At 35.5% G+C, this 26,972-nt stretch overlaps 1 protein-coding gene across 2 annotated transcripts in view; it reads right to left on the bottom strand.

The window, feature by feature from the left end:
* The window catches only part of LOC149566313 (Peptidase S41 family protein), a 317,692-nt gene extending 294,979 nt beyond the window's left edge, over nt 1–22,713 (bottom strand). The window contains exons 1-3 of one of the 2 annotated variants that reach the window (XM_089819719.1): nt 22,025–22,713; nt 20,614–20,733; nt 1,169–1,306 (exon numbers count right to left, since the gene is read on the bottom strand). In XM_089819719.1, the coding sequence (XP_089675845.1) occupies nt 1,169–1,306; nt 20,614–20,733; nt 22,025–22,486 (720 nt within the window). In that variant the 5' untranslated portion in view covers nt 22,487–22,713. The remainder of the gene's footprint in view (nt 1–1,168; nt 1,307–20,613; nt 20,734–22,024) is intronic. The other variant, XM_089819720.1, reaches the window with a different exon arrangement.
* Between the last annotated feature and the right edge of the window lie 4,259 nt (nt 22,714–26,972).

Here is a 26,972-nt window from a genome sequence, read left to right as displayed (position 1 = left end):
TTGGCAATCGTAACAAAAAAGAAAAATACGGTTGGGCATTACAACAAATTTGTTTGAAAATCGTCCAAATTGCTCAATCCTGCTTTGGTTCTATCAAGCCTGCAATTTAAAAGCGGAAAAAACCTTGCACTTTTAACAGTGAAAAATAACCCACAATTTTCCCAAAAGATGATCAAAGAACTTCTAAAAAATTCTTGAATTGTATTATAAAAATTTCGCCAAAACCAAGATCAATGCTCTAAAACCATGAAATGATAATCAGCTAATTACAAAGGAGAGGAAAACACAAATAAGAGATTACAAAGGACCTTTCCATAACCAGATCAACCGAGAACTAAAAACATAATTGCAAGTTAATGGGTTCATCCAAGTGGACAAACATATATTAATAATAGCAAGTTAATGGGTTCCAAAGGGAACTAGAAAGCTTTATCCTACTGAAAAATGACCTATTTTGTAAATGTAATGAGTTCATACTAATGGACAAACACATATTAGTAAATACAACAAATAATCACAAACACTGAAATATCTGAAATGATAGGAGTCGCTAATAGCCACTAACCAGAACAGCAAACAACTATTTACAAGCCAAATCTAGGATCACCGTATTGGCAAAAAGTATGTTTATATAAACAAAAACATGCATCCATTTGTAAATCAGCACTAGGATGGTCAAAAATGTGAATAATTGTAACTGCGTGACTAATAATGTCATTTTCACAAAGAGAGTTTGTATGGTTTGCTAAAGATATATGAGAACAACAAAGAGCATTCATTGGCAAGGTCAATGTTAGTCCACAACTATAATGGTATGAAGATATTGTGCCTGATAATTATAATAACAGCATGGATAGTTATATGATCAATAACAATGCATACACCCAACTTGTCAGAATTAATTCATTCAAATATTTATGTGTTTTAATTAAACTTTAGCTGAAACTGAATCATTAGGAATTCGTTTTTATGTAGATAAACAAGATGTGAAATCTATTAGTAACCAAATTTTTAATTGCCTAAAATCAAATTTTCTACACAGCCACCTGAAAATAAATTAGTTAGATGGACATAGATCACATAATAAAAATAGACTAGATTATTTGTTAGCATTCTTTTATAAGCACAAAACCTATGACAAACAATGGATCACGAGTCATTTAATAACCTGTCTAATACCAGCTGAATAAGCAGGACCTCCTAAGATAATTCCTAAAACCTTCAACTTGGATATGCCATCTTCATTGGAGACTTCCTTTAGGTTGATGCCAATTCCCGTTAAATCGTACCGAGACAACTTTGTGAACTGCCAAAAAGAAGACACACATCATCCATGTGAGAATGGATATAAAAGGAGTAGCTTATTTGTAGAATCAAGGTGTAAACTCATTAAACAAGTAACTGAGCAATTATTTCTCAGTTGTAAATTCGAACACTTTCCATTACAAGGAGAAACTTTTAAAGGATGAAAGAATACATAATTACATGTCAACAATTATGCAAAACAATAGAAATTTTGGGGGTTGTCCTGGCTATTCGAGACATCCCCCAAATGGGAGTTAAGAACAGAATGTTTCCCCCATTCGCTTAAGTGCCCAACAAATAGGAGTTGTCCCCTTACCAAAATGGCCAAGGAACATCAAAAGAGAGAACAATATTTAATAAAAACATTTGAGTAAAACATAATTTTTCTATGTTTATAAAATCTTAAGATGAACACATCTTTGAACTGATGTTTTCCAAAGGAATTGGGGCAAAGATATGATAGGCTTAAAAAACTGAACTGTATTACAATGTGGAAAGTAGAATTCCCCACTATTTAAAAAACATGAATTCTTCTAATAAATTGAATTAGCACCCAACACCCATTATACATAGCACAGGAAATGATATTATCCCACACAAGAAATGCAATTCCAAAAACAAGGAAAAAAAGGATTTTCACCATTCAAGAAGAGTCGTGTAATACTATGAAATTATAATTATAATTTACAAGATTTTAATCAAGGGCCATTTAATGAGGTATGTCCTTTGAAAGAATGCATGATTTAATAGAGGCCAGGAAAGGACAAGGAGATATTTTTTGAGCAATTATTCCATTATCTACTTCTACTCCTTGTTAAAGAATGGAACTTCAATTCATTTATCTGGAGGACTAAAAACTTTTGTTTGGAATAGAAGGCTTAAAACCCACAATCCCTGAGAGTGATTTTGCATGGAGAACACCATTGCACAGATTTGACTAATTTTTGTGTAGATATTGATAAAATTTAATAACATTTATTATTCATCATCAAATCTGATCGCCATCTTTTAATGAGGTTTATGCTGATTGTGTCCATGGTTGATTGATAAAAGCATAGTCCTAAGTTATAGTGGTTGTTATTAGATTTTATACAATTGTAACCTCATTCAAGCAGTTGTTTCATGAAAAATCAATTCTTTCAATCGTTCTAAACTATACTATCCTGTCAGCCAATTAATTAATTACTCCCATCTAGATAATATGTACTTCCAAACACAAATCTTCTGGTATTTACATCGCTACATTTTTATGAGGTTTCTGCTAAGTCTGGCCATGGTTGATTGATCGCAGTGTTGGTCGGATACTTTGCAACCGACAGTTTGGGTAAAATTCAGTCACAAAATAGGTAGACCAGCCACAATGTGTGAGATAGAGTCTCTCCTACCTTAAAGGGAAGGCTCCCCCTTCTCACCGTTCCTTGTATCAACTCAAGGTAAGCAAGAAGTTGAGAGATTTGAAAGGGTATTACCAATATTCTTTCCTCTTTATCTTTCAGAAAAGAATCCACTTACCCGTGGAGTGAGTAATGGGCAAGATGAAACCTCTAACTACACTTCTATCTATAATTGTAAACGATGATACCGACAAACCAAAACCAACTCAAACACTGATTGAAAGCGTACCAGTTTGTCTCTAAGTCATGTTTGTCTAACTTATAAGAAAAATCACTACCATTAGGGTGCAAAGACTTCCAAAAGTAACGAAATTCTAACTACTTTTTGTGAATTTGAGATGGTAACACAAGCTATAGTCAAAGCTTCTAGTCTATGTATTAACACAACCGCTCTCAGTCAAAGCTTCAGCTCCAATTGATTCTTAATCACTATGCTTTATTATTGAACACACAATAATAACTTGAATCAAAGACAATAGGTACAAACTACAATTAAAGCTTCTAATTTTCTCTATTACAATTGCTTCCAGTCAAAGCTTTGAATCCAATTGCTTCTTTTATTCACTTTTCTCCCAAATTAGTACTACACAATCAAATTTATGCGTGCACAAGTTTGGCAGAGCTTTCTTGCATACAAAAAAAGATGATTTTTATAATGAGGGGGCACTTAGGCAAAGGAGTTGAGAAAAAGATGGAGGAAAAAGTGGGAGCAACTCAACCAACTTTCACCCGGTCTAACTAACAAGAGAAATTATTGGATTACATATCATAAGGACATGTAATTACACAATTTCATGCAATACATCCTCTCCAATCTACAAGCATGAAAACTAAAGAAAGAAGAAGACGGAAGAGAATTGAACAATCCTAGGGATTGTTGTTAAGGGCCTTGTACTTGGCGATGCTATCCCAGATGATCACAGGATCGGGAGTTCAAGTAGTTCGTGTCACTGCATTCACCTTGATAATCATGGTGTTGTGTCTTTTGATAGACTCTAACTCTCTTTGATGAATTATCCATTGTCATTTGAAATCTTGATGTGATCAAGCTTTTCCTCATTCAAGTTGTCATGAATTCTCCTCTGTAGACCAGTACAAACTAGAGTCTTTGACACTTTGAAAATCTTCTCGGTGGTGTCCGGATATAAACTCAAATCAACTTTCTATCAGCACCTTTAACTCCTTTTTTTAAAGAAAAGTGCTTGGCGCATTCTCACACGAACTCAAGTTCCAAAGCCACTATTGGGAAAGTGGAGACTGCGTGAATAATTTGTTCTTGAGAATTGAAGCATGTCTTCAGCACCATTGGGGTGAAGCTGGGCTGTCCACTTTCCCCTACACTTTTCGGCATCTATATTGATGAGCTTAAGTCCTTCCTCTGTGAGGTTTCGCTCCCCGAGGATGGTTGTTACTTGCACCAAGTTATGATCTCCATTCTCTTGTTCACAGATGATGTGGTCCTCCTGGCCTCAACTCCAGAGGGGCTCTAGAGGATTATTGATAGACTTGCTTTGTTCTGTGATCAGTGCCAGCTGACGCTAAACTTGAGCAAGACTCGAATCATGGTCTTCAACTATTTGAAGACTTCACATCTCCATTTCAACTTCCAAGGTCAGCAGATTGAGATTGTCTCTTCATACACTTATCTGGGGGTCAAGTTTTTCGGCTCCCATTTCAGCATGAGACCAGCCCACCTTCCTAGAGTGGCTAAGGGGATGGGCTCCCTTGACCTCCTTGAGATATAGTGCTTCCGACACCACTTCCAGGACACTAAATCCAAGCTCTCTCATGGACTCTCTAATCAGACCCACAGTTCTTTACAAGGCTGTGGTATCGGGTCCGTCTCTTCTTGACTCTGATTGGGCCTCGATCGAGCTGGTGCAGACACTACTCCTCAGTCGGATCATCCGTTGCCACCATTTCACCCCACACAACATTGTTCTAGCCAAGTTTGGAGCTCATCCTTTCAAGCTCAGGGCCATTTTCGACTTGATTTGGTTCATTCACCGCCTCAGAGGCTTCACAGACTCATTGGAGGGCCGACACATATACTCATACCTTGCTTACTGCTCCTCACGGAACATAGCCAGCTCATCAGGGACAACTAGGGCTCACTCTTGGTACACCCAGGCCACTATCTTACTGAGCTCAATCGGGATTGACATTGACCATCTTCCGTCATACCAGTTATGTTGGATGCTCCTGCCCACCTCCTCCCCTTTCAGCAGGAGCTGAACGGTCATGTCAGACTTGACATTTATAGGAGGTACATCTCCATGACTTGGATCAATCCCCCTGGCGGGTTACGCCCTCGGATGGCTCTACTGAAAGCACTTTCTTGAGATTCGAGATGGTATCATTTTGTGCCCCTCTTATTTGAGCCACCTTTCGTGTCATGCCCTCCACATCACCTTGGGATTGTTTAGAGTCAAAGCCCACCGACTCCATTGCCAGATTGATCACCACCTGTCTAGAGATGAATGGGTGTACCGCCTTTGCACATTATCAGAAACAAAAACGGAGACCCATTTTATCTTCAGGTGTCCCATCTACTATGAGATCAAAGGTAGATTCTACTACTTATTCAGAAACTATAGATTCCTCTCGGCCTTTTTTAGTTGTTCTGACTACAGGTGTCTGGCGCACTATCTCCAAGAGGCCTCCCAGCTCAGAGATCACACCTTATAGCTTAGGTTTTCTCAGCACCAAACCATGGATTAGCTCATCACGAACTTCTTTCCTTCCACGCGGGGTAGGAAACGACCCCACCCGTCTATCTCCAAACACACCAGATCAGTCAGACCTCGGCTTGGGTTCCTTAGACAACAGCACCATTCCCCCACAGTTTTGCAACGGCAAAGACAGAGACGGTGTCAGACACAAACCCTTGCTCATCCTGGCCCTTATACCTCCATATGGGATTTCTTTGGATCGAGAAAGGACTAATGGTCTTTCTCTCCTCCTTTTGTTTGTCTCTTTTCCCTTTTGTTGTGCTCTTTTTCCGGTCACCATTTGGTGCTCCTGCTGGTTACTTTACTTCTCTGTACTGTTGTATCTTTCAATCCCTTAGACCCTTGTTGGTCTCTTGTTGGAATTTAATATCACTATCTTATCTATCTTATCTTATCTTGACAGAATGTTACTGTTCTTTAGAAGTTTTGACATATCTTGAAAAGTGTGCCACAACATGAAGATGAAAACATATTCCAAGAGATTGGATCCATGAAAACTTTGGGATTTGAGTTACAATGATGAATCCACGAGGGATGAGTGCTAGAAGTATAGATTAGATACTTATGAAACACATATGATGGCTGAAAATGAACTGGAAAGCATATGTATTTGGATGGAAAGGGCCAAAGTCAAACTTAGAAGAATGGATTGCATATGGGCAATGATGGGTTTTTGTGTAAATGCTTTAAAGGATGAAGGTTGAGCACATGGGATTGCATGCAAATGATGACTTTTGACTTTCAAAGAGTGACCTTTAGTCAAAAACGGGTTCTCAAGATGCAATGACATGTAATTGTGACATGTGATTGGGTTTGGAGGATGAAAATGCATGTAAGTGGGAATGAAGAATGAGATTACGTGTAAGTGTGGATAGAATGTGAGATTAAATCTAATCGCATGGGGAATGAGATACAAAGTGTAAGAACCCCAACTAGTTCTAACTCTAACAAATTATCAACTACTCTACTTTTAGATGTTTGACATTTCGTCAAACACTTTGCAAGCATACTCTGATAGTTTCAAGTGTATTGTTTCTAGGGGTTTCGGATTTTCTAACAAGGAAATGATACAAAAGCATCAATTACAACTAATTTTCCAGCTCTGAAAATTAGAATCAATGGAAATTCAGTATGTATCAATTCTGAAGGCTGCATGAAAACTAACTCTGTTTATTACAAATGATGATAAGACTAGAAAATTCTCAGCTCTTGATAGAAGTTCCAACAGACCTTCAATTTCCCCTTTGAGTTACATCCAATTCACCAATTCCTAGGCAGCTATTGACAAGAACATGATGCCAAAGAATTAAATGTACTAACTGACCTGTAATGTTGTTCTGATATAAGCAGATATGGTTGTCTAGATAGATGTATAGGCAGCGACCAATATAGAGATATCCAGTGCCTTTGATCAGATGTACACGTGAGCCCAAAATTAATAATGTCTTAGTGTCCAAGACCTCAGGAGAAATGATATCCAACAACAGAAATCTCCAAGAATGAGATCATTGAAGCTTTACGCAAAATGTAACAACACCTTCCAGATCTTTGGCACCCAGAATTTAAATATTTAAACAACAGCAGCAAATTCTCTTGATTCCAAACAATTTATGTCAGCACTAATCTCTCCTTCCAAAGCAACAGGAAAATCAGACATGGAAGACAAATAAATTAGAATAATTCGCAGGCTTAACCACAATAACTCAGCTGTTCAGCTGCAACAATTGTGCCCTCTAAATTAAGACTGCAACAAACCAATCCACTTTACCTCAGCAGTGGTAATGGAGACAACACCAGCAAATTCTCTCCTCAAGCCACAATAAGCACAGTATGAGGAAATTGATTTCAGACTTCAAAATTAAACCCTTATACCTCAACAAGGGCACAAAATCAAGAACCTCAGAAAAGCCTTAAAGGCAACAAAAGCAAATAAATAATCAAGTGTGCTTTTTCCAATGAAATGAGTTTGCACTTATAACCTCCAAATTCCCTTTTGTTGCCAAAATATAACTTCACATTAATAAGAAGCTTCACCACACAACATTAATTAGAAGCTTCCTCTAAATTCTCTCACTTGACTTGGCTTAACTAATTAATAAATGGCACTTTCCAATGATAACTCAACTCCCAACTTAAGTGAAATTATAAAATTAAATTATAACTTTATAATAAGCCATTTAATATTTAATAATAATTTGGGCACTAAAAATATAATAACTCCCAAAATACTCATCATTTAAATATGTCCTCTAAAATAGGAGTCATACCTATTATTTCTCCATGTGACCAAATGCACTTTCCAAAAATAGGAAGGGTCCATCTCGATCAACACCAATTTACCACAAATAGTAAGTACACAAAACTAAGCCCAAACGATGTCCAATCTGAGCCAAACGAAAGTCAACCTATAGCTTACTGAAATGTAGAGAAGATAAGACCCTCCCAACCCAAGCCTCTGCTATAGAAGACCCTCTATCCACAATAATTTAGCCTAAGAGGATCACAATAATAGGCTAATCCCTGAAACGTTGATGCCGACAAAATTGGGGACATTACACAAAGTGTTATGGCATGTAATGATGGATGTGGAATGAAAAGATGCACTTGCATGAAATAGTGGGAAGTGGAGCGAAGTGAAACACACTTAATTCTTGGAAAGAACTTGCAACTTCTTCCAAAAGAAGAAAAACGAGAAAACAAACAAACAAACAACAAAAACAAGCATAAAATACACATACCTTTGATCTTAGACTCAAACATGTCAATAAGAAAGTTGCTTTCAAGTGGAAATTCGAATTTGGAGTTTGGGGAAAATCCAAATGTTTGAAAATGAGAGTTTTCAACATATTTAAAGGCAAAATACACTTTTCATGGCGTATCTATGAACAAGTGTGCAACATCAAGCTAAAATATGCAACAAAATAGCAAGATAAGCATGAATTTATAAACAAGTTTGAAAATGCCCACTTACTTGGAGATCAAAGAGCCAAAATAGCAAGATTAATAGACTTGAAGACTAATTCTCCCTCAAATCCGGATTTACAAACAACTATTTGACTTCCTCCCCACTTGAAAGTAATGGCTGCTTAATGAGCATTCAATGGTCAAATTTGGCATGAGAATGCCAAAAATGTGGTCAAAGATAACCAATACATGAGACGTTTTTGCAAAAAAACAAGTGTTGGGATGTTTTTAACAAAAATCATGAGCTTTGAATGCTATAGAACAAGGTGTTTTTGCTACGGGAATGCATAAACGTGTTCATAGATGGCATACATATGCATTCAAACCCCAAAACATTCCATCTTTGACCAAAAACATGGTGCTAAACTCTCAAATTTTGGGCATTTTTGTAAAAACGTGATTCATAGAGGACATGAAATGAAGTGTTTTTGACATCTGAAGGCAAAAACGTGTTCTTCAATAGCAAACACAATGATCACAAGGCCAAAACAACTTGTATTGGAGGAAAAAAAGTGATCAAAAGCCCCAAATCTGGGCTTTTTTTTCAAAACTTGGCTTTAGAACCTCAAAATCTGCATTGGTTTTTGCATGGATTCCAATGCCTAATGCATGGGAATGCATAAATATGCAAAAACGACCTTCTAATGGATTTCAAGTCATTATATGGGCAGATCTAAGCTTTTTTTATGGAAAAGGTTCTCTTGGAGGAAGAAAACATGAAATTGTCTGCCCTTGAGTCTTCAAAAACGGGTTCTATCTTTGCCAATGCACAAAATAGATGCAAAACGCAAACTAGCGGAAGCAATACATATTTTAAATAAGATGGAATGGCTTCTTTATGCAAAACACGCTCTAGGAGTGCAATGACATTTTAAAAACATGCATTTTCCCTCGAGATGCAAAACGCATTCTAGGAGGAGCAATGCATATTTTAAAAACTTGTTATGATAACCCTTTTAGTGCAAAATGCACTCTTGGAGGGTGATTGCATATTTTAAGAACACTCAAATATGCAAGTTTCACTCTAGAAGGCCCATTGCATATTTTAAGTTACATGTCTTTAGTTCAAAAGCATGGTCTCTAGAGGAAGTTGCATATTTTCATGCAAATGGGTTGAAAGACATGTTTTGCACAATTTAAATGATCAATTAAACACATATTTAATTGAATTTTGAAGAAATATCACTTAATTGGGTCAAAATAACATTTGCATAATAGAATTAACATATTATGAGCAAATATCATTTCAAAAGGTAATATTTAACTTATATGTTTTAAATAAAACATAAAGCTACTCCAAAAATAAATCAACCTATATAGTTAATATAGTCACTTTAGTGAAAAGTTAAAAAGCAACTCAACTTAAAAATATAACATAAATTACTCTATACTTACTTTAAGTGATAAATTTAAATGATAAAAATAACTTAAAAACATAATATAAAGTGATTTTAAGTTATATTTTTCAAAAAGTGAATGTCAACATTAAAATATAACATGATTTTTTAAATTATGCAGTTGCACATAGAGAGTTCACTTTTGGGCACTAAAATGATCATATCTTTTGATTGCCAACTCCGACTAAGCCCTAAAATAGACCAAATCGAAGGAAAAATTGAAAGCAATGATTTGAGCAAAATCAAAAGATCAAAAGCTAACAAACACACACTCAAAAATGAGAAATGACGTTGAAGGCTTCAAAAATCAAGCAAGACTCAACAAACAGAAGAAAAAAAAAAGATTTGACGAAAGCCTTCAGTAAAAAGATTTATTACATCAACTAGAGTCAATTGGTTGATCAATGTTATCAAATTAAATAAGGAACTAACTCAAAGAAATGTGAAACTAAGTTGGAAAAGTTTCATATTGTTACCTACATTTTGTGGTGACAAAATGCAGGACAACACGCAGCAATGTCCAGAGTTAGAGTAATTGTTATTAGATTTTATACAATGGCAACCTCATTAACATAGTTGTTTCATGACAAATTAATTTTTTCAGTTGTAATAAACTATATTATTCTAAAGGCCAATTAATAAATTCTATGTAGTCGACTTGGCTCCTTTGAGCTAGGCTCATTGTTAGTTTCTTGGGGCCTCAACCCTCCTCAGCTCCATAGGAATTGGGATGGATCATCTCCCTCCTTTTCAATACTCTCTTGACACTCCCATCTAGACAGGAGTTGAACATATGCAATAAGTATATTCACACTACTTAGGTTAACTTCCAGAAGGGGCTTCACCCATTGATGGCATTCTATGCATAGCACTATTAAAAGTTGAAGGACGAATTCATTATTTGTCCTTCTCGCCTATCCCATCACTAGGTGCATGCCCTTCGGATCCCTCTTGGTTCCTTCATGGTGGGCTCTCAATGCCTTCAAATTGAGACTAGCCGTCAACTGGCTACAAAGCACAGGATTTGTCAGTTATGCAATAGCAATGTGGCTGAGACTAAGGAGCACTTCATCTTCCACTGCCCTATTTACTATGAGATCATAGGTGTCTAGTCCCTCTCAACATTTTTCGGTTCATCGATCAGAGGTGCCTTTCTTTGTGTATTCAAGAGGTCACACTAGGCTCAGGGACCACTCACTATAGCTTCAACACCTACATCATGCCACCACGCCATTCCATCAGCCTATTACCTCCTTTGTTGTGGTTCACTTTGGGTGTGGTTCTAAGCATAACCTTGACCCCCCTTCCATCCACTCTCCACTCATGGATCCCTAGTTGAGTTCTTTCTTGCAGCAGCTCTCCTCTTCTTCTTCTCCCCCTCAAAGGAAGCGAAAGAAGTGGTTCACACCCTCCCTTACTTGTTCCTCAAATTATCTTTTGGTTCTTAGGTTCTTGTCAGCAGTGCAATTTTTGTAGTGGGGTCTTGGGTTCTCCCTATTGGAGTCCTCCCCCCACCTCTCTCTCTCTTTGGGATCTGTTACTTGTTTTTGCTGAACCTTTTTGGGCATTAGTAGGTGTCCCTCCTTTGGGTCGGTCACCTTTCTTGTGCTCGGCAGTCCCTGGGACTTGCTTTGTGCTCTTTTGTTGGACATTAATAAATTTATCTGATCTTTCTTATCTGGATATTTTGTAGTTGTAGCCAAAAGATCTCATGGCATCTCGATTGCAGCATTCGGTTAATCATTGTATCATCTTTGTGAAGATACATACCCTTCCATAAGAGAGTTAATAATTAATGTTTGAAATTTGTTGGAGTCATTTGATACTTGAAAGCAAAATATTCTGGTAAAACTTATTAATCTGCAACAATCAGTTCAAGAGCTTTGCGAATAGCCATTAAAATTAGAGTTTTGTTAAGTAAAAATAATGTTATCAAATATTCAATTCAGGAAATTACAATGATATAAAGTCAAATCTTGCTACCCTGTGAGATTTTCTCCTTGTGCTACTAGTGACAAAACTTCAGTATGTCCTCTAGATAAATAAGAACCTCTTGAAAGAACATATGTCCATGAATTTAACAGTTGATGGTTGCGACAATATTTGGTCTAGCTCATTGTAGTTATGCATAAGACCCATATCACAAACTAACAATGTACTGTCCTCTCTATATAACCCTTATGTGTATTTTGATTCAAATATTGCCAAAGAGCCTTGCATACTGAGCAAAAAAGCCACAATTGGTTCCCATTACTTGAAGTAGTAGAGTCCTCTATGATGTATAAGTTCTTCAAAAGAAGTCTATTGTTTAATAAAGAACCTGGTTTTCAAGCCAATGGCTTTGAAGTTATTTTGGAAACTTCATTCAATAATTTGTTTTTAGAAGGAAGCTAAGTGCGGAATAATGCTTCCAAATGCAAAATCTAACAAGATAGTGAATGCAAAAAAAACCTTTTACAACCCCTTTAACTGTTATAGATTAGAAACACCTATAAATTTCAGATTTTAACAAATAAATGCATAGCCATGTGGAAAAACCCTTTAGAGAAAAAACCCACACTACAAAACACAAAGCTCAATTGAATTGCAGCAACAACACTTCAAATACAAAGTACATATTACGATAATAGATAGTTTTTATTATCTCTGTTTAGTATCTAATGGTTATCTATTGTAATCTTCTGTAAATATTAGAATGTTTCTAATATTTAATTTTTTGTTTCTGGAATAGAATGTTTCTATTCTTTACAATTCTTTCTTAAGGAAACATCATTCAATCTCTTGTATAAATTGATCTCTTGATCACTATTAATAACAAGCAAATATTTTCCAATTACTTCATAATATGGTATCAGAGCTAATACTACAAAAAAAATCGAAAATTTTATAATTTCTTTCGAAATTATCTACTACAAATTTTTGAATTTATTTCGAGTTATTTAGGGTTTTGTTTTTCAAGGATTTCTTCTATTCATACCTAATTTTCAGTTAGGGTTTCGCAGATTCAAGTTTTGTGGATTTTTCTTATGAGGATTCAATTTTTTCTAGTCATTTTTTCCTTTGAAATGTGCGTCTCAAAAATCGCGGTTTTTTTCCTTAGAATTGCGTGTTTTTGTCATTGTCATCTCATGCGTTCAAAAAACTAGCTTGGATCTGGAGTTTTCCTCTTGACAAATCTGCTCTCTTAACCTTCTGGCGGCGTCTTTTTTGGTTTGCACATCAGCAAGCAACCAGCAAACGTGTGTACACAGTGTCATTTTTTTCAAGTTTTTGGATGTTGGTTTCTCCCATCCGCGTGCCCTAGATACCATCTTTGGTGTCATTTTTGGTTTCCCAAGCCAAAAACAACCTTAGCTCGGCTGTTTGCAACCTTAGATTGCAATTTTTTGGCCTCCAAAACTCTATTTTTCTACAAATCCGAGTTGTCATGGCTACTAACTAGGGTTTTTTTGACACCCTAATTTTTTACCTTAGAAAAAATATTTGATTATAAATTCTTGATGGATTTTTCGAGAGCTCAACTGGGTTGTCGTCCATTTTTTCTAGGTGCCTCAATTTTCAAGCCAGCAGATCCAAAAACTAACATATTCTTTTTGGGTTTTCTGAGCTCTCTTCTAGGTCACTCTCCAAATTTTCTAGGTTTTCCAGTTTTTTGCCTCAGAGAAGGTGTCTTCTCTGATTTTCACATTTTTCATTGAAAAATGTGCCATGGCATCTCTGACAAACATTATGCTCGAGGGCAACGCAAAATTCAATGGCCAAAATTATAGCACCTGGAAGTAGCAGATATTAGCAATCTTCGAATATCAAGATACCAACCAAATTGTTCTTGGAGTTACACAATGTCCGACTGCACCTGAACCTGATCAGGTCACATGGGATCTGAACAATAAGGAGGCGGTGATGCTTCTAAAATTATCTGTAGCAGATGAACAACTTTCTCAGATTCCATCCGGCAAGATAGCTACCGAGATATGGGCACATCTCAAGAATCTACATGAGACTTCTGATAAAAGCAGAGCCTTCCTGAAAACACTCTATTTTCTATTTTCATGGATGAGAGCACATTGCTCTAGACTCACCTGAATCGGATTCAAGAAATCTGTGATCAGTTGCTTGTGATTGGTCATAAGATGAAGGAGGGTCATAACCCTAAAAAGTTTGCCCAAGTCTACGAGCACTTCATCGAGTCTCAACATCACTTCTACTGGTGTTGATCTGAAATTACTGATCTCTGCTCACTTCTGCTTCAGCAAGATCGATGGAAACAACAATTCAGTACCATCCCAAGCTCCACCTCCACAAAGCAAGCCTTTGTTGCAAAATCCTTTCAAAAGGATAAAGGCGAGTTTCAGCAATCTTCTCAGCAAACATCCTCTACTCCAAATTCAGAAGGCTCCCGGAAGAAAAACATTCAATGAAACTATTGCCACAAGTTTGGGCACATGAAGGTTGAATTTCGGAAGCGCTTAGCTGCCCTATCTTAGCAATCTGGTTCGTAGCCCACAGAGAACAATGTGGAGCACCTTGAGCAGACAGAATCGACCTTTTACACTTTTTGATAGTTTCATGCTATGGATGGATTAACCATTAAGGGAGGGTATTACAATAATAGATAGTTTCTATTATCTTTGTTTAGTATCTAATGGTTATCTATTGTAATATTCTGAAAATATTAGAATGTTTCTGTAAATATTATATTAGAATGTTTCTAATATTTAGTTTTCTGTTTCTAGAATAGAATGTTTCTATTCTTTACTATTGTTTCTTAAGGAAACATCGTTCAGTCTCTTGTATAAATTGACCTCTTGATCACAGTTAATAACAAGCAAATATTTTCCAATTACTTCATAATAGCATAGAGCCTATACCCTTTAGGAGTAGACACAAGAACAAAGAATTCTGGACTAATTTCATCAACATATAACAACTCAAAAAGTATACAACCTGTCTCATCAAATCAACTAAGGCACCAACATCTATATATAGCTCAGCGCAAAGAGGTGGGCACCCATGGTCTCCAGAACCAACTTCTATGCCTAAGAGGTAAGTGGGGTCAAAAACAACTTATTAATCGCATGACATGTTGCACATAGCAACTTTCGAAGAACCAACACCTATCTCGTCCATAATGGCCATTTTGCTTAAAGAAAAGCACATTCAACATAGAAACTACCATAATCAAGAACAAGTGCCATAGTCATAATCATCACTCATAAGACGTAGTTTTGGCTTGGACATCCATTTGCATCCAACGGGTTCCATCCTTTAGGAAAAGGCATTGAATCTCACATAACACTCTTTTTTAATGAATCCATTCTTTGTTTGTGGATTCCATCCAAGAATCCGCATCATGCATACCCATAGCCCCTTTAACTGTCGCAGACTCATCAGGTTAGCAATCAAAGCAAACCTACAACTAGAGTCCAACAATGAATATCCAAACCTTTTTGGTTGCCTCCTAATTTGAGGAGACCTCCTCAACTGTTGAGGTTGAAGTTCTCCTTCTTCATCGAAACTTTCAAAGTTGTTAGAGCTCTCCTCATCGTCAACTCTAACAGGAGTACATAGTTCAACTTTCATTGAAGTAGGTAGTACCTGAACTACCTCTTTTTTCTTGTTTCTCTTATTTCTTTGGTTGCAAATCAATTGTGAGAGGCTCTAAACACCTACACTTTGGAGAACCTTCTCTACAATTGGATCCCAAAGCTCGTAACCTTTCACACCAACACCATAGCCAAGGAAGATATACTTTACTACCTTGTTCTCCAACCTTGATCTTTTTCTCACTCGGTGAATGAGCATAAGCCTCATAACCAAAGGCTTAAGATGTATCATTGAGGGCTTCCTACCAAAACACACTTCCATGAGTGTCTTTTCAACAAGCCCCAAAAGTAGATATGTTAAATAGATAACATGCAATGGCTACAACTTCAGTCGAAAACTTTTGTTCAAGGCCAACACCACTCATCATACTCCTAGCCATCTTCGTTAATGTGTTATTCATCCACTCTCCAGCTCCATTTTGTTGTGGGGTGCATGGAGTTGTCTTGTATCTCTCAATCTCATGGTTATTACAAAACCCAGCAAATGTTTACTGAACAAAATTCACTGTTGTTATCAATCCTCAAACACTTAAGCTTTGAACCAAAGATACAAACTAAAAACCTCAAATTTACCCCAAAAGAAATATACAAATGTCCTACTACTATAGTTATCTACGAATGAGACAAAATACTCAAATCTAGGTAGCTCAAATTTCAGAGAATGCTTTTCAAGTATAGACATTATATATTCAATTTGAAATGTCCATTTCTTCTTGACACCAATGATGCAGGCATTTTGTTTGTAGAAAATCTCTATTTAAGCAAAGTTACGGTCTTGACACCAATGATGCTGGCATTTTGTTTGTAGAAAATCTCTATTTAAGCTATGGTTCCTCCCCCCCAGACCAACAGAAGTTCGAATTGGTTCAAAGTTCGGGTTCGGTTCAAACTCTAGTTCAGGCAAGGTCCACTTTTTTTGAACCCGCCTGATTATTGGGCCGCGCAAATAGCTAAAAACAGATTTTTTTGCATAATTTAATGCTATTTTGGCATCCACAAACCTAAAAGGTTGTTATGAATTGCTTTTGGTGGCCTCTCATTGTCATTTTAAGTTCTGAAACAAGTTAATTTCTCTCGAGGAAGAGCAAATAAGTGGTTGAGCAAGAATCTGATTGTGCCAAGAGTTTGAAGATTGATTTGTGGGCGTTCTTCAAGTGTTTGTGCCTCATTCCTTCACATATGCAAGCTTACAATAGTTGGAAAAGGTAAGTTCTTGTTCCATTTGCTTTGTTTTTTTTCCTAGTTTTTTTTATTTTTTCATTTATCTTTCATTCTTCATAAGATCTTTCCATTTTTTATAGAATTTTTCATTTTCTTGTATATAAATTATAAAATGAACATGTATCTAATTTCTTGCCATAGGAAAAGGAACTGGAATGGCATCTACCTCTTCATCAGTAGGCAATACCGAACAAAGAATAGAACCCCATTCTGATTCTTCTCTATGGTAAGTATGTAGATATTATAAAACCCCTTCCAGGAGGCAGTGCATTCCGTTGGAGATGTCAAGGTTGTAGTGTAGAAAGAAATAGTTCTTATTATCATGTGGTAGGTCATTTGTGTGGATAGACTAGAAGAGGAGTCAAGAAATGCTCTTGCAAAAAAGGTGTTCCTATACCAAATGAGACTGTGTTAAAATATATTGAAAAGCATGAGGAAGCAGAAGAGACAGAAGGACGTAGGGCAACTGAACTTAGTAGCAATAAAAGTAAGAAAATACCAAAGGGAATGCAACCCCCCTCCCCCCAAAGATGTTATGGTATAAGACCACTCCTTTTTTAGTACTACAATGAACGCTAAGACTAAATATGTACCCCTTACACACAAAAGAAAGGGACCACTAGAAACTGCTTTTGAAAATAAGAGTCGGAAAATTGTTGACATTAAGGCAGGAAGATGCCTGTATGCAAATGGGATGTCCTTTAATGTTGTTCGCTCTCCATTTTGGAAGGACATGTTGAGGGGTGCCAATGAAGCTCCAAGAGGGTATTATGGCACTAGGTTTGAGAAAGTAAGCACCACCTTGTTGGATCAAGAGGTCCGGCTGATTGAAAATCAATTGAAGCCAATAAAGGACTCATGAGTTGAGACAAGGGTGACAATTGTTACAAATGGGTGGAAGGATTCCAGGAACCGTCCCTTGATCAATGTCCTTACAGTGTCTCCTAAGGGAACAATGTTTCTAAACGCAGTGGATTGTGAGGGCTAAGAAGATGGGTCATTTATGCTAATATTCTAGTTGAGGCCATTGAACAAGGGGGTGCTAGAAATGTTGTCCAAGTCATAACGGTCAACGCAAAAAAATTTAGAGCTGCTGGTTTGTTGGTTGAAGAGCGATATCAGCATATTTTTTGAACACCTTATGCCATCCATTCACCTAATCTTATGCTCCAAAAGATTGGGAACCAAATTGAGTGGATAAAAACAACGTATGAAGGGGTTGAGGACATCCAAATGTTTGTCACAAACCACCACATGACTCAATCACTTTTTAGAACCTACTCAAAATTGGAGGTACTAAAGCCTGAAGGTAAATGAACTTAAACTCAAGTTAGTAATTTAATTTTTAATATTTGACAACTTTATTTTTTATAGTTTCCTTGTGCAATGTATGTGCTTTTCTAAATATATGTATCTAATAGTTGTTGTTTTTTGCTCTAACTAATGTCACAGGTTGTTGAGACCCGTTTTGCATCACATATAATCATCTTGAGACGACTTGTACAAGTGAGAGGCACTTCAAAGTATGGTAATCAGCCACAATTGTGGTGTATGAAAGCAAAAGAACATTGATAGGGAAAACAAAATAAAGGAAAGGGTATTGGCTGACTCATGGTGGGAACATGTGGAATATCTCCTTAAGTTTGTTGAGCCCATTATGAGCATGCTTAGGTACACTAACACGGATAGGCCTTGCCTTGGAGAGATCTTTGATGGCATAGACTCAATGCTTGAGAAGATCAAGAAAATTATAAATGACAAGGAGCAAGATCCGCAAGAGACCACCTTCAAAACATTGCAAGCAATTATTGTTGAAAAATGGAACAAAATGACCACTCCCCTACATTTGTTTGCCTATGCCTTGACACCCAAATGCTATAGCTCTCAATATTGTGATCTACCAGGAAGGTTTGCCACCCTATAGAGATATAGATGTGTCTAACGGGTACCGGGTAGCATTTAGAAAACTCTTTCCTGATAATGATATGAGAGATGTTATCACAGATGAGTTTACAAAATTTGTGAATGCTAGAGGTCTAAGTAACGCTGCTCTTCATCATCAGTTAAGGAAGGATGCTCATAATTGGTGGTACCTCCATGGCAAAAGATTCCAAACATTGCAGCCCCTTGCAATCAAAGTTACATCACAAGTAAGTTTTATTTAACAAAAAAATTAGCTCACATTATCTTCAAAACAATCATGACTAGAAAGTAATTTGAAAAAATTTATAGGATTGAATTAATTCTTTTTTAATTGTTTACCATGTGTTGTTTTCTTAGGTTGCTAGTTCTTCTACATCAGAAAGAAATTGGAGCACCTATTCTTTCATCCACTCGGTGAAGCACAATAGGTTGCAATCAAAAAAATAAGAGAACCTAGTATTAGTGCATTACAACATGTGCCTTCTTTTGCACAAGAGTAAAGAATAAAAGAAGGGGATTCAAAGAAATGGGATGTAAGTATAGAGGTTGCGGACATGGATGCTTCTGCTGCTCAACTTACACTAGATGATTTTGATGATGACTTTGATGCCAATACCATTGTTGCTGCTGCTGCTGATCCCATTGGCCTTAGCTCAACTAATGCCGGAGAAGAAAAAGAAGATGAAGATGAATATTGAAGAACTTGAATATTAATATATTTTTATTCCATTAGTTGAACAATGATACTTGAACTTGATGCTATGATTTATTTTTAATGATTTGAATCTTTGATGTTAAACTTGTTACTTGAACTATATGATGGTCTAATCACTATGATTACAAGTTTATGGTGGTTTTGTTGTTTAAATATGTTTATGCTACTATGTTACATTCTAATTTTAACTCATGCTTCATAAATTTGCATATATATAATTTTTACATGTTTTGGTACTAACGAACCCAAACCCCTTTCCAAAATTTTGATGAACTTGCAAAACAGTTCTCGAACTCCGAACTTAGAACTGAACTCGAAACGGTAACTTGGATTAATATTTAGGAATATTAATCAAGGCCATTTAAAGCGGTATATCCTTAGAAGGAAAACTCTATTTAAAAGAGGCCAAGCAAGGAGAAGGGAGCATCCTATTATCTAATTGTTACTTCTTGTTGGAGCATGGAACATTGATTCACTTAGCATATGGACAAAAAACCTCTAGCTCTGTAATTGGAGGGCAAAAACTTACAATTCCTTGGAGTGAGTTCACATGAAGATCACCATTGTGCAAATTTGACTAAATTTCTAGTAGATATTAATAAGGGTTTCAAAATAATAGATTTTTCTGTTCATTAGCAAATCTGATTGCTATCTTTGAAGGAGGTTTCTACCAATTGTGGCTATGGTTAATTGATCACAGCATCATTCTGAATTACTGTTGTTATCAGATTTCATAAAGCCAAAGCCTCATATGCAAGCCATCGTTTCATGACAAATCAATTCTTTCAGTTGTAATAAACTATATTATTATGGAGGCCGATTAATTATCTGTCTAGATATTGTGTAGTCACAACTCACAGCCATAAGAATATTGTGGCATTTGGATTGCAGCATTCCGTTAATCATTCAAACATCTTTGTGAAGAATCATACTATTATTAATCTGCAACAGCCAATTCAGGAGCTTTTGTGAACAGCCATTAACATTTGAATCTTGTAAGTAAATTAAATTTCATATTCAGAGTATTACAAGTAATAGTTTCTGTATTTTTGCTTTTGGAAACTGTATCTATTGTGGCAAAACATGTGTATAGGTACTGTATCCTGACTTAATCATGAAGACCTAAAAGCACAATTATAATAAACAATGGGTGACCAAACATGGAGTTGGCTTTGTTCCCTTTTTGACGAATTTTAGATCTTATACTTCTTTTACCTGCTGGGAAGTTGCCAAATATGTTTAATGTAAAATTGATCTACATGAACTTCGGGAAACACTACAATTGCCAAATTAATGTTTCAAAAAAATCATGGGTATAAAACATTTTTTTTTTTAATTAACAAAAATAAGCAGTACCTCTTCTGGAGTCAAAAAATGTGTATATGGATCATCTAGGGTTGCTAACATTCTTCTTATACTGTCATGAGCTGCTGACCTAGTCTGAATAGGCCTCCTAAATGCCTCCTCTTTCTGCTTCTGAAAATTGCATAATCCGGTATAAAAGTTATACCATATTAGACAGTAAAACCTGTGAACAATATATATAGTTATTTTACTAAACAAAACAAAAACGTAACAAAGTTTTGACTATTTCAATTATCAAGAGTAAGTTCAGAGCATGGCATGAATAAAATCATGTGTGAAGTTAGTTCATTTTCAAAAAACATAAACGACGAAGAAAATCTGAAATACCTTAAGTCCAAAATGCCAAACAATGGAAAATATTTTATTTCTCCTAAAAGTTGTTATATTCTTCAAACCAGAATAAATTAAGGTCTACCGTTGAACAGAACCTGCTGTTGTAATCTCCAAAAAAAAAAAATTAGCATGGGAATGCTCTCTGCTGTCAGTAAATTGGATACTTTTCAAGATAAATTGTGTATCACGCTCACCTGGACATTTCCAAGTATGGAAAGAAAGAAGCATCATATTGCAAGTGAGTGTGTACAACTGATGCAAGCAGTAATACTGTTTCAGAATAAAAATGAACTCACTCACTGGCCCTTGGTTGATTATTGAATGAGGAAGAATGTACTGGTATTACCGGATAAGCAATGCTTTACAAATTGCATCAAACATTTGCCTAAGTCTAGTTTTTAACTTTTTAGCGAAAACTTCTCAACTTCATATCAAAAGCAATGCACAGTGCCTCCCTGTCTACAGTAGTATTTTTTATCCTGACTACAAACTAGAGAAATTGTCCAATTTCTCAACATCTCCTGCTCTTAAGAAATGTGCGACAGTATATAATTATTGTGTTAAGGAAAATTTTCAATTGAATATACATAAATTTATTGACAACCAACCAACTGTGTCTCCCCTTTTGCGTCACATTCAAGGAAATATATGACTGATAGTGAAGTCCCATGAATAGGGGCTTCCTAAAAAATCTAGCAGCACTCCTACTAAAAGATTTCAGCAGGTGCTGCTGAGAATTTTTTATAAGATTACTTTAGAGCGGGAGGTCTTATAAATTTTGAAGTGAAGTGTATTCTTAAAAGTTTAAGCCTCGCAATTTATGAAAGCGAGTGGTCTAATGAATTCTTTTTATTTAACATATTCAATCCTCTTGATTAAATAAATAAAAAAGTTTTAAAAAGAGATTTATAACAGACCATCAAACTGATTTGGGTAATATTCCTTTCATCAACCCAAGAATTCTCCAAACTAAAAGATACTCCATAATTAGAATATTATTGTTCTATCAGTTCTGCAAATACTCAAAAGTGAAATAAATATTTATAAGGAAAGGGACAAAGATGCATACAAGCCAAGATTCAGGTGACCACTTATGGTGGCGAGCATCCAAGAATTTTTCATTGATTACTCTCCAAGCTTCTTCCACAATTCCCTCATTGGTAACTACAATTTCCTCTGGTCCTCCTGCATTTCTTGCTAGCTCTTCTTCGTTGCACTTATCCGCCATTTCTGAAGTGTAGCCCAAATCTAAACCCTGCCCATACGCAGAATTAATGTAAGCGGGATGACCAAAACACAGAATGGCTCCTGCTATTAATACCCACATTGTTTTTCCTCCTTCCTTCAATAGGGTGGCCATTCGGGCCCTGCTTTCTCTGCAAAAACATCTAGTTGACAATAACTGTGCATTAAGTACCCTTGCATTGCCTTTGGATTTCATTTTTATTCCAAAGTTGGATTCTGGCTTTTGCAGTTGAAAGCAAAAAGCCTTAGATGTATGGTGAGTGTTCCATTTTATTAGCTCCGTCATTTTTAAAATTCGAGTGTCTTCTTGGCCTTAAACGATACACACTTATTTGGAATGACTGTCGATTCTTTGGAACCCTGAATGTTCTGTCATCCTTTAGCTGCTTGCAGGGAGCTCGAATCGACTAGCTTATCGCAGGTAAGGAAATTTAAGTCGCTGAGAAAAGAACGGAAAGGGAGTCTAATTATTTGTTTTGACGTTAAAATTGCCGTTATGTGGATAAGAGGGACAAAGTGATTTTTTAATTTTGCGTTTTTTATAATTAAAATTGAAGAAAGCATAAAAGTACATTTTATCTAATATGACATTATAACATCTCACTTCTTCTTGTTGAGGTAGTTTACTTGAAGTAGTTTAAAAGATTAAAAAATAGGGAACAATAATTAGTCTATAAGGAACTAATGTTTCCAGTTTTCATATTCAATTAATATTGGGAAGTTAAAAAAATTAGAAACATTGAGTTTCGTGTCTAGTGATTTTTTAAAAAAATTGTTTCTAGAAATTTCAATTTTTTGATTGGTCGCTCTCAATTTTACTAGGGTTATAACATTTTAATAAATAATTAAAATTTAAAAAAGAAAGTACAACAAATAGACATGCATTAAATAAGTCAATGTCAGTAAAAGTGTAAGAACAAATTAAATGCATTACTTTGTGTTTTGTTTGTTTGGAAGCAGTTAAGAAAATTTACATCTAGGGACCTCTTAAAATATGCCTCTTAATCAAATATAAATCTTTTGATTTCTCATTTTTCTAGCTTAAAACACATTTAGTAGATTCTATTTTTCAATTGAGTGGCTTTCAAATGCAAATATTTGAAGGAAATACTCACTTTTGTTTGTGAGGCTTGACTAATGCCACTCACTTAGGGTTTGCAAACACAAGCTCCTGCTCTAACATCTTCTGAGTGAATTTTTCCTCCATGGCAAATTGTTGCTCTTGCTTGAGTCCATTTGTAGGTATTCACAGGAAGCCAGATCTTCAATTCTCCTAGAGCGAAACTCGAACCCTGACTCGGCTCTAAATTTCTTTGATGAGGAAAATTATAATTCCCCTCTCGATGGATGGTTGGATTGTGAAAAAATGTTGTACGAGGCATTTGAGTTGGAGGATTCATACACAGAGTGGGAGTCAGTGTGGTATTATGAGTTAGAAGTCAGGTGTTTGAAACCATGAAGAAAATATTGTACACAGAGTAGTCCATGTTAACGGCCTGGGTGCTTAGTCACCATAACAACAATTACAAGAATCAAGAGAAATCTCATGTTGTGTGAATTGATAAGAGCAACCAACACTTTAGGACATCTTGGTAAATGGCATCGTTGTCAAAACTTCTATAGGACATGTTATGTGAGTTGATACGGTTTTTCTTTAGGACATGGCATCGTTGTCAAAACTTCTACAGGAAGCAGAGTATTTATGCCTTTGTGGTTTACAGGGGTTTTGCGAGGAAAAGATCCACAACTCTAATAGATACAATGAATTCCATTGGTTCATGGGGAAAATATGTAAATTTTCACCATTATTTCTACAATTTGGAAGTGAATTCTACAAATCTATTGATGATAACTTATAATTTTGGTTGTTGTTTCTGCAATTTAGCGGAGACTTTCATCAATGATATATCTTGCAAATTTTGACTATTGATTGATCAATTTTATAGTGAATTTCAATGATCCATCGATGATATGTTATAAATTTAACTAGTGTAGCATGTTCAATGTATAAAACTCTCAAATACCTATGTGAAACAAACTCTACCTTAACCAATGTTTCAAATGCACGAAATTGATGAGAAGACTACTCAATATTGTTTATAGGTTGTTTACCAGATGATTATCTGTGGTTTGAAAGCTTATATTCATTGCTTGATGACATTAATCACGAACTTAATGTTCTTCATATTGACATTTTTTTGATGCATCATTATATTTAAGTTTTCTTAGACTTGATTCTGGTGGCATTAACTTGTTAGATAGGTAGTCAAGCATGCATTATCTAATATGGTCCATTTAATTTTGACAATCGTAAATTATTAAAGTGGAAAAGTTTTAAAACTAGTGTATGTAATCTTTAACCTACTTTGTGTTCAAATGTGATAATGAAAATTTATAGTTGACAAGCATGAGGAGACCCCGTATTATTTCACCTAAGAAGGGTTTAGATTTTGTTGCAAATATTTAGGCACTTACCAAATTCTTAAAAGGTATTTATAAACTTATTCCGTCTAAAACTATCATAATTGTTTTGAGCTAGCTTACTTGTAGTAAGATTTGGTGGTAATTTTCCCAATATGTTGAGAAATTATGCCTTTGGAATAATATGGTGATAATTTGAAAAAAAAATTACAGATTAATTATTTGAATGAATTTTTACATTTAGAGCTCACGTCAGAAACATGATGAAGGATGACTAAATGTGGTTATGCATTTGTTTAATGCTTGCATATACTTGTACATGTGCATATTCACTTTTATCAATAACTGTCCCATTCTTGTAGAAGGCAAAGATTGTTGCTCACCCAGAACACTTGTTGGATATGAAATCAAGTGTTGCTTGTATATTGGTGTAGTATCCCATGATTCATTTTTTAAGATTTTAGGTATATTTAAGTACTTATGATCAAACACAAATAATTTTAAAATTTTGATGATTTTTTTATTGAATTAAATTAGAATGAAACTATAATGTTGTGATTATGAGAATATTAAATATTAAAATCTTAAACATCAAATCAATGAATAGCGTCCCAACTATTGAAAATGTTTAACTATAGATCCTATAATCTATATTGAGAGTAAATAAGGATTATAATTTATTAGTTTTGATGTTATAATTGCAATCACCTAAAAATGGTCATCTAGATTATTAGCCCCCTTCTCAGCATTTTGGCTAAATTATTTAATCATTTGCCTAATCCAAATTTCTAAAAATTAATTTATTTGATTTTAACCTATGGTTTGACTATAATATCCTAAGTCCATATTTGATTAAAAGAACATGTCCCCTTTTAATTAAATAAGAGACCCCATTCTTCTAACCCACTTAATGTGCACACGTAAAGTCTTTTTCCTATTTACAAATTAAAAGAAAAGGCTTTTGTCTCACATGAAAAGTCAACTCTCTCTCTCTCTCTCTCTCTCTCTCTCTCTCTCTCTCTCTCTCTCTCTCTCTCTCTCTCTCTCTATTGGTTGACTTGATCTTGCACATGGATCATGCCAAAAGTCAACCCCCACCCTTGATCATCCAGTTCTTGATCTTGATCTCAACCGTCTATATACCTTTAAAAGAGAGAGCTCTCTCCCTCTCTAAGAATCCCAATTTTGAGCATAGGTTTTCTTGGAGCACTTGTGGAGAATTTCTTGCTTCTTCTTTCATTCTTGCATTCTCATCCTAATTTAGATTCATTTGCAATAGTTTAGCTTTCCTTTGCATTAGCTTAGATCACTTTGCTTAATTAAAAGGTTGTAATACTCTCATCTTGCTTAGCTTAGTTCCATCTCTACATTCCATTATAGCATAGTTCATTTCTTGTATTGCATATTTGAGAGCTTTTTGACATTAGTACTCTTACTCTTGTCTAAAGAATCTCCCCTTTGTTAAGTTTATATCATGTAACTCTGATAATATACTAATTTGAACTTCCAGATCAATCTATACAGTCCTATATATAATTACTATTTCCCTTCCTTATAATCGGCATCTCTTTTGGGCAATATTGTTAATAACTAAATTAATAAATAGGTTAGTTTAGTTACTAACCAATAGTCATCAAATAATAGTCGTCAATTTCTTGGAATGAAATGAAGCCGACCTAGAGAGGGACATGCCTTTTCAAGGACATGCCCTTTGGTTGTTGTATTTAGGTAGGGTGTAGATGTGGACAAAGGACACACAAAAAAATTCAAGTCTTCTCTTTTAGCGTCTACAACCATATACGATTTATTGCAGGGATAAGAACATTTCTAGAATAGATATTATACTATTGGTAACACTTCATACAAGTCTAATATACAAAATATCATCTTCAACAAGTAGATTGAAGACATTGTATTAGTTTGATTGTTTAGAATTTGTAGAAACTTTACATGGTATCAAAGCTCTGGTAGTTGAACCTTGGCTCTGCAAATTGACAGTCAGATTTAAAATATCTAGCAACTCCTTCTACCTTTAATGGCTAGCACAATCAGACCCAAAGATAGGTTTGATGGAAAAGAACACTTTGTTGCTTGGAAATTCAAAATTATGATGATTCTTGAAGACAATCTTCTAGACTTCAATAGACTCAAAGGATATTGCATTCAAGAAGAATCTAGGAAAGTTAAGAAAGGAGGAAAATTGAAAACTGAAGATGAAGAACTTCATGTTCTCAACACAAATTCCAATAAAAGTAAGAAGACGCACAAGAAGAAGAAGAGGAAGGGTAATAAAAAAATTGACAAACCTAAGAAAGATTTATCCAAAATAAAATGCTTCAAATGTGAAAGTT

The sequence above is a fragment of the Cupressus sempervirens genome, chromosome 3 (assembly GCF_028749045.1).
Source record: "Cupressus sempervirens isolate cs-2001-9-10 chromosome 3, ASM2874904v1, whole genome shotgun sequence".
Classification (NCBI taxonomy): Eukaryota; Viridiplantae; Streptophyta; class Pinopsida; order Cupressales; family Cupressaceae; genus Cupressus; species Cupressus sempervirens.
This window is presented reverse-complemented; position numbering and strand designations above follow the sequence as displayed.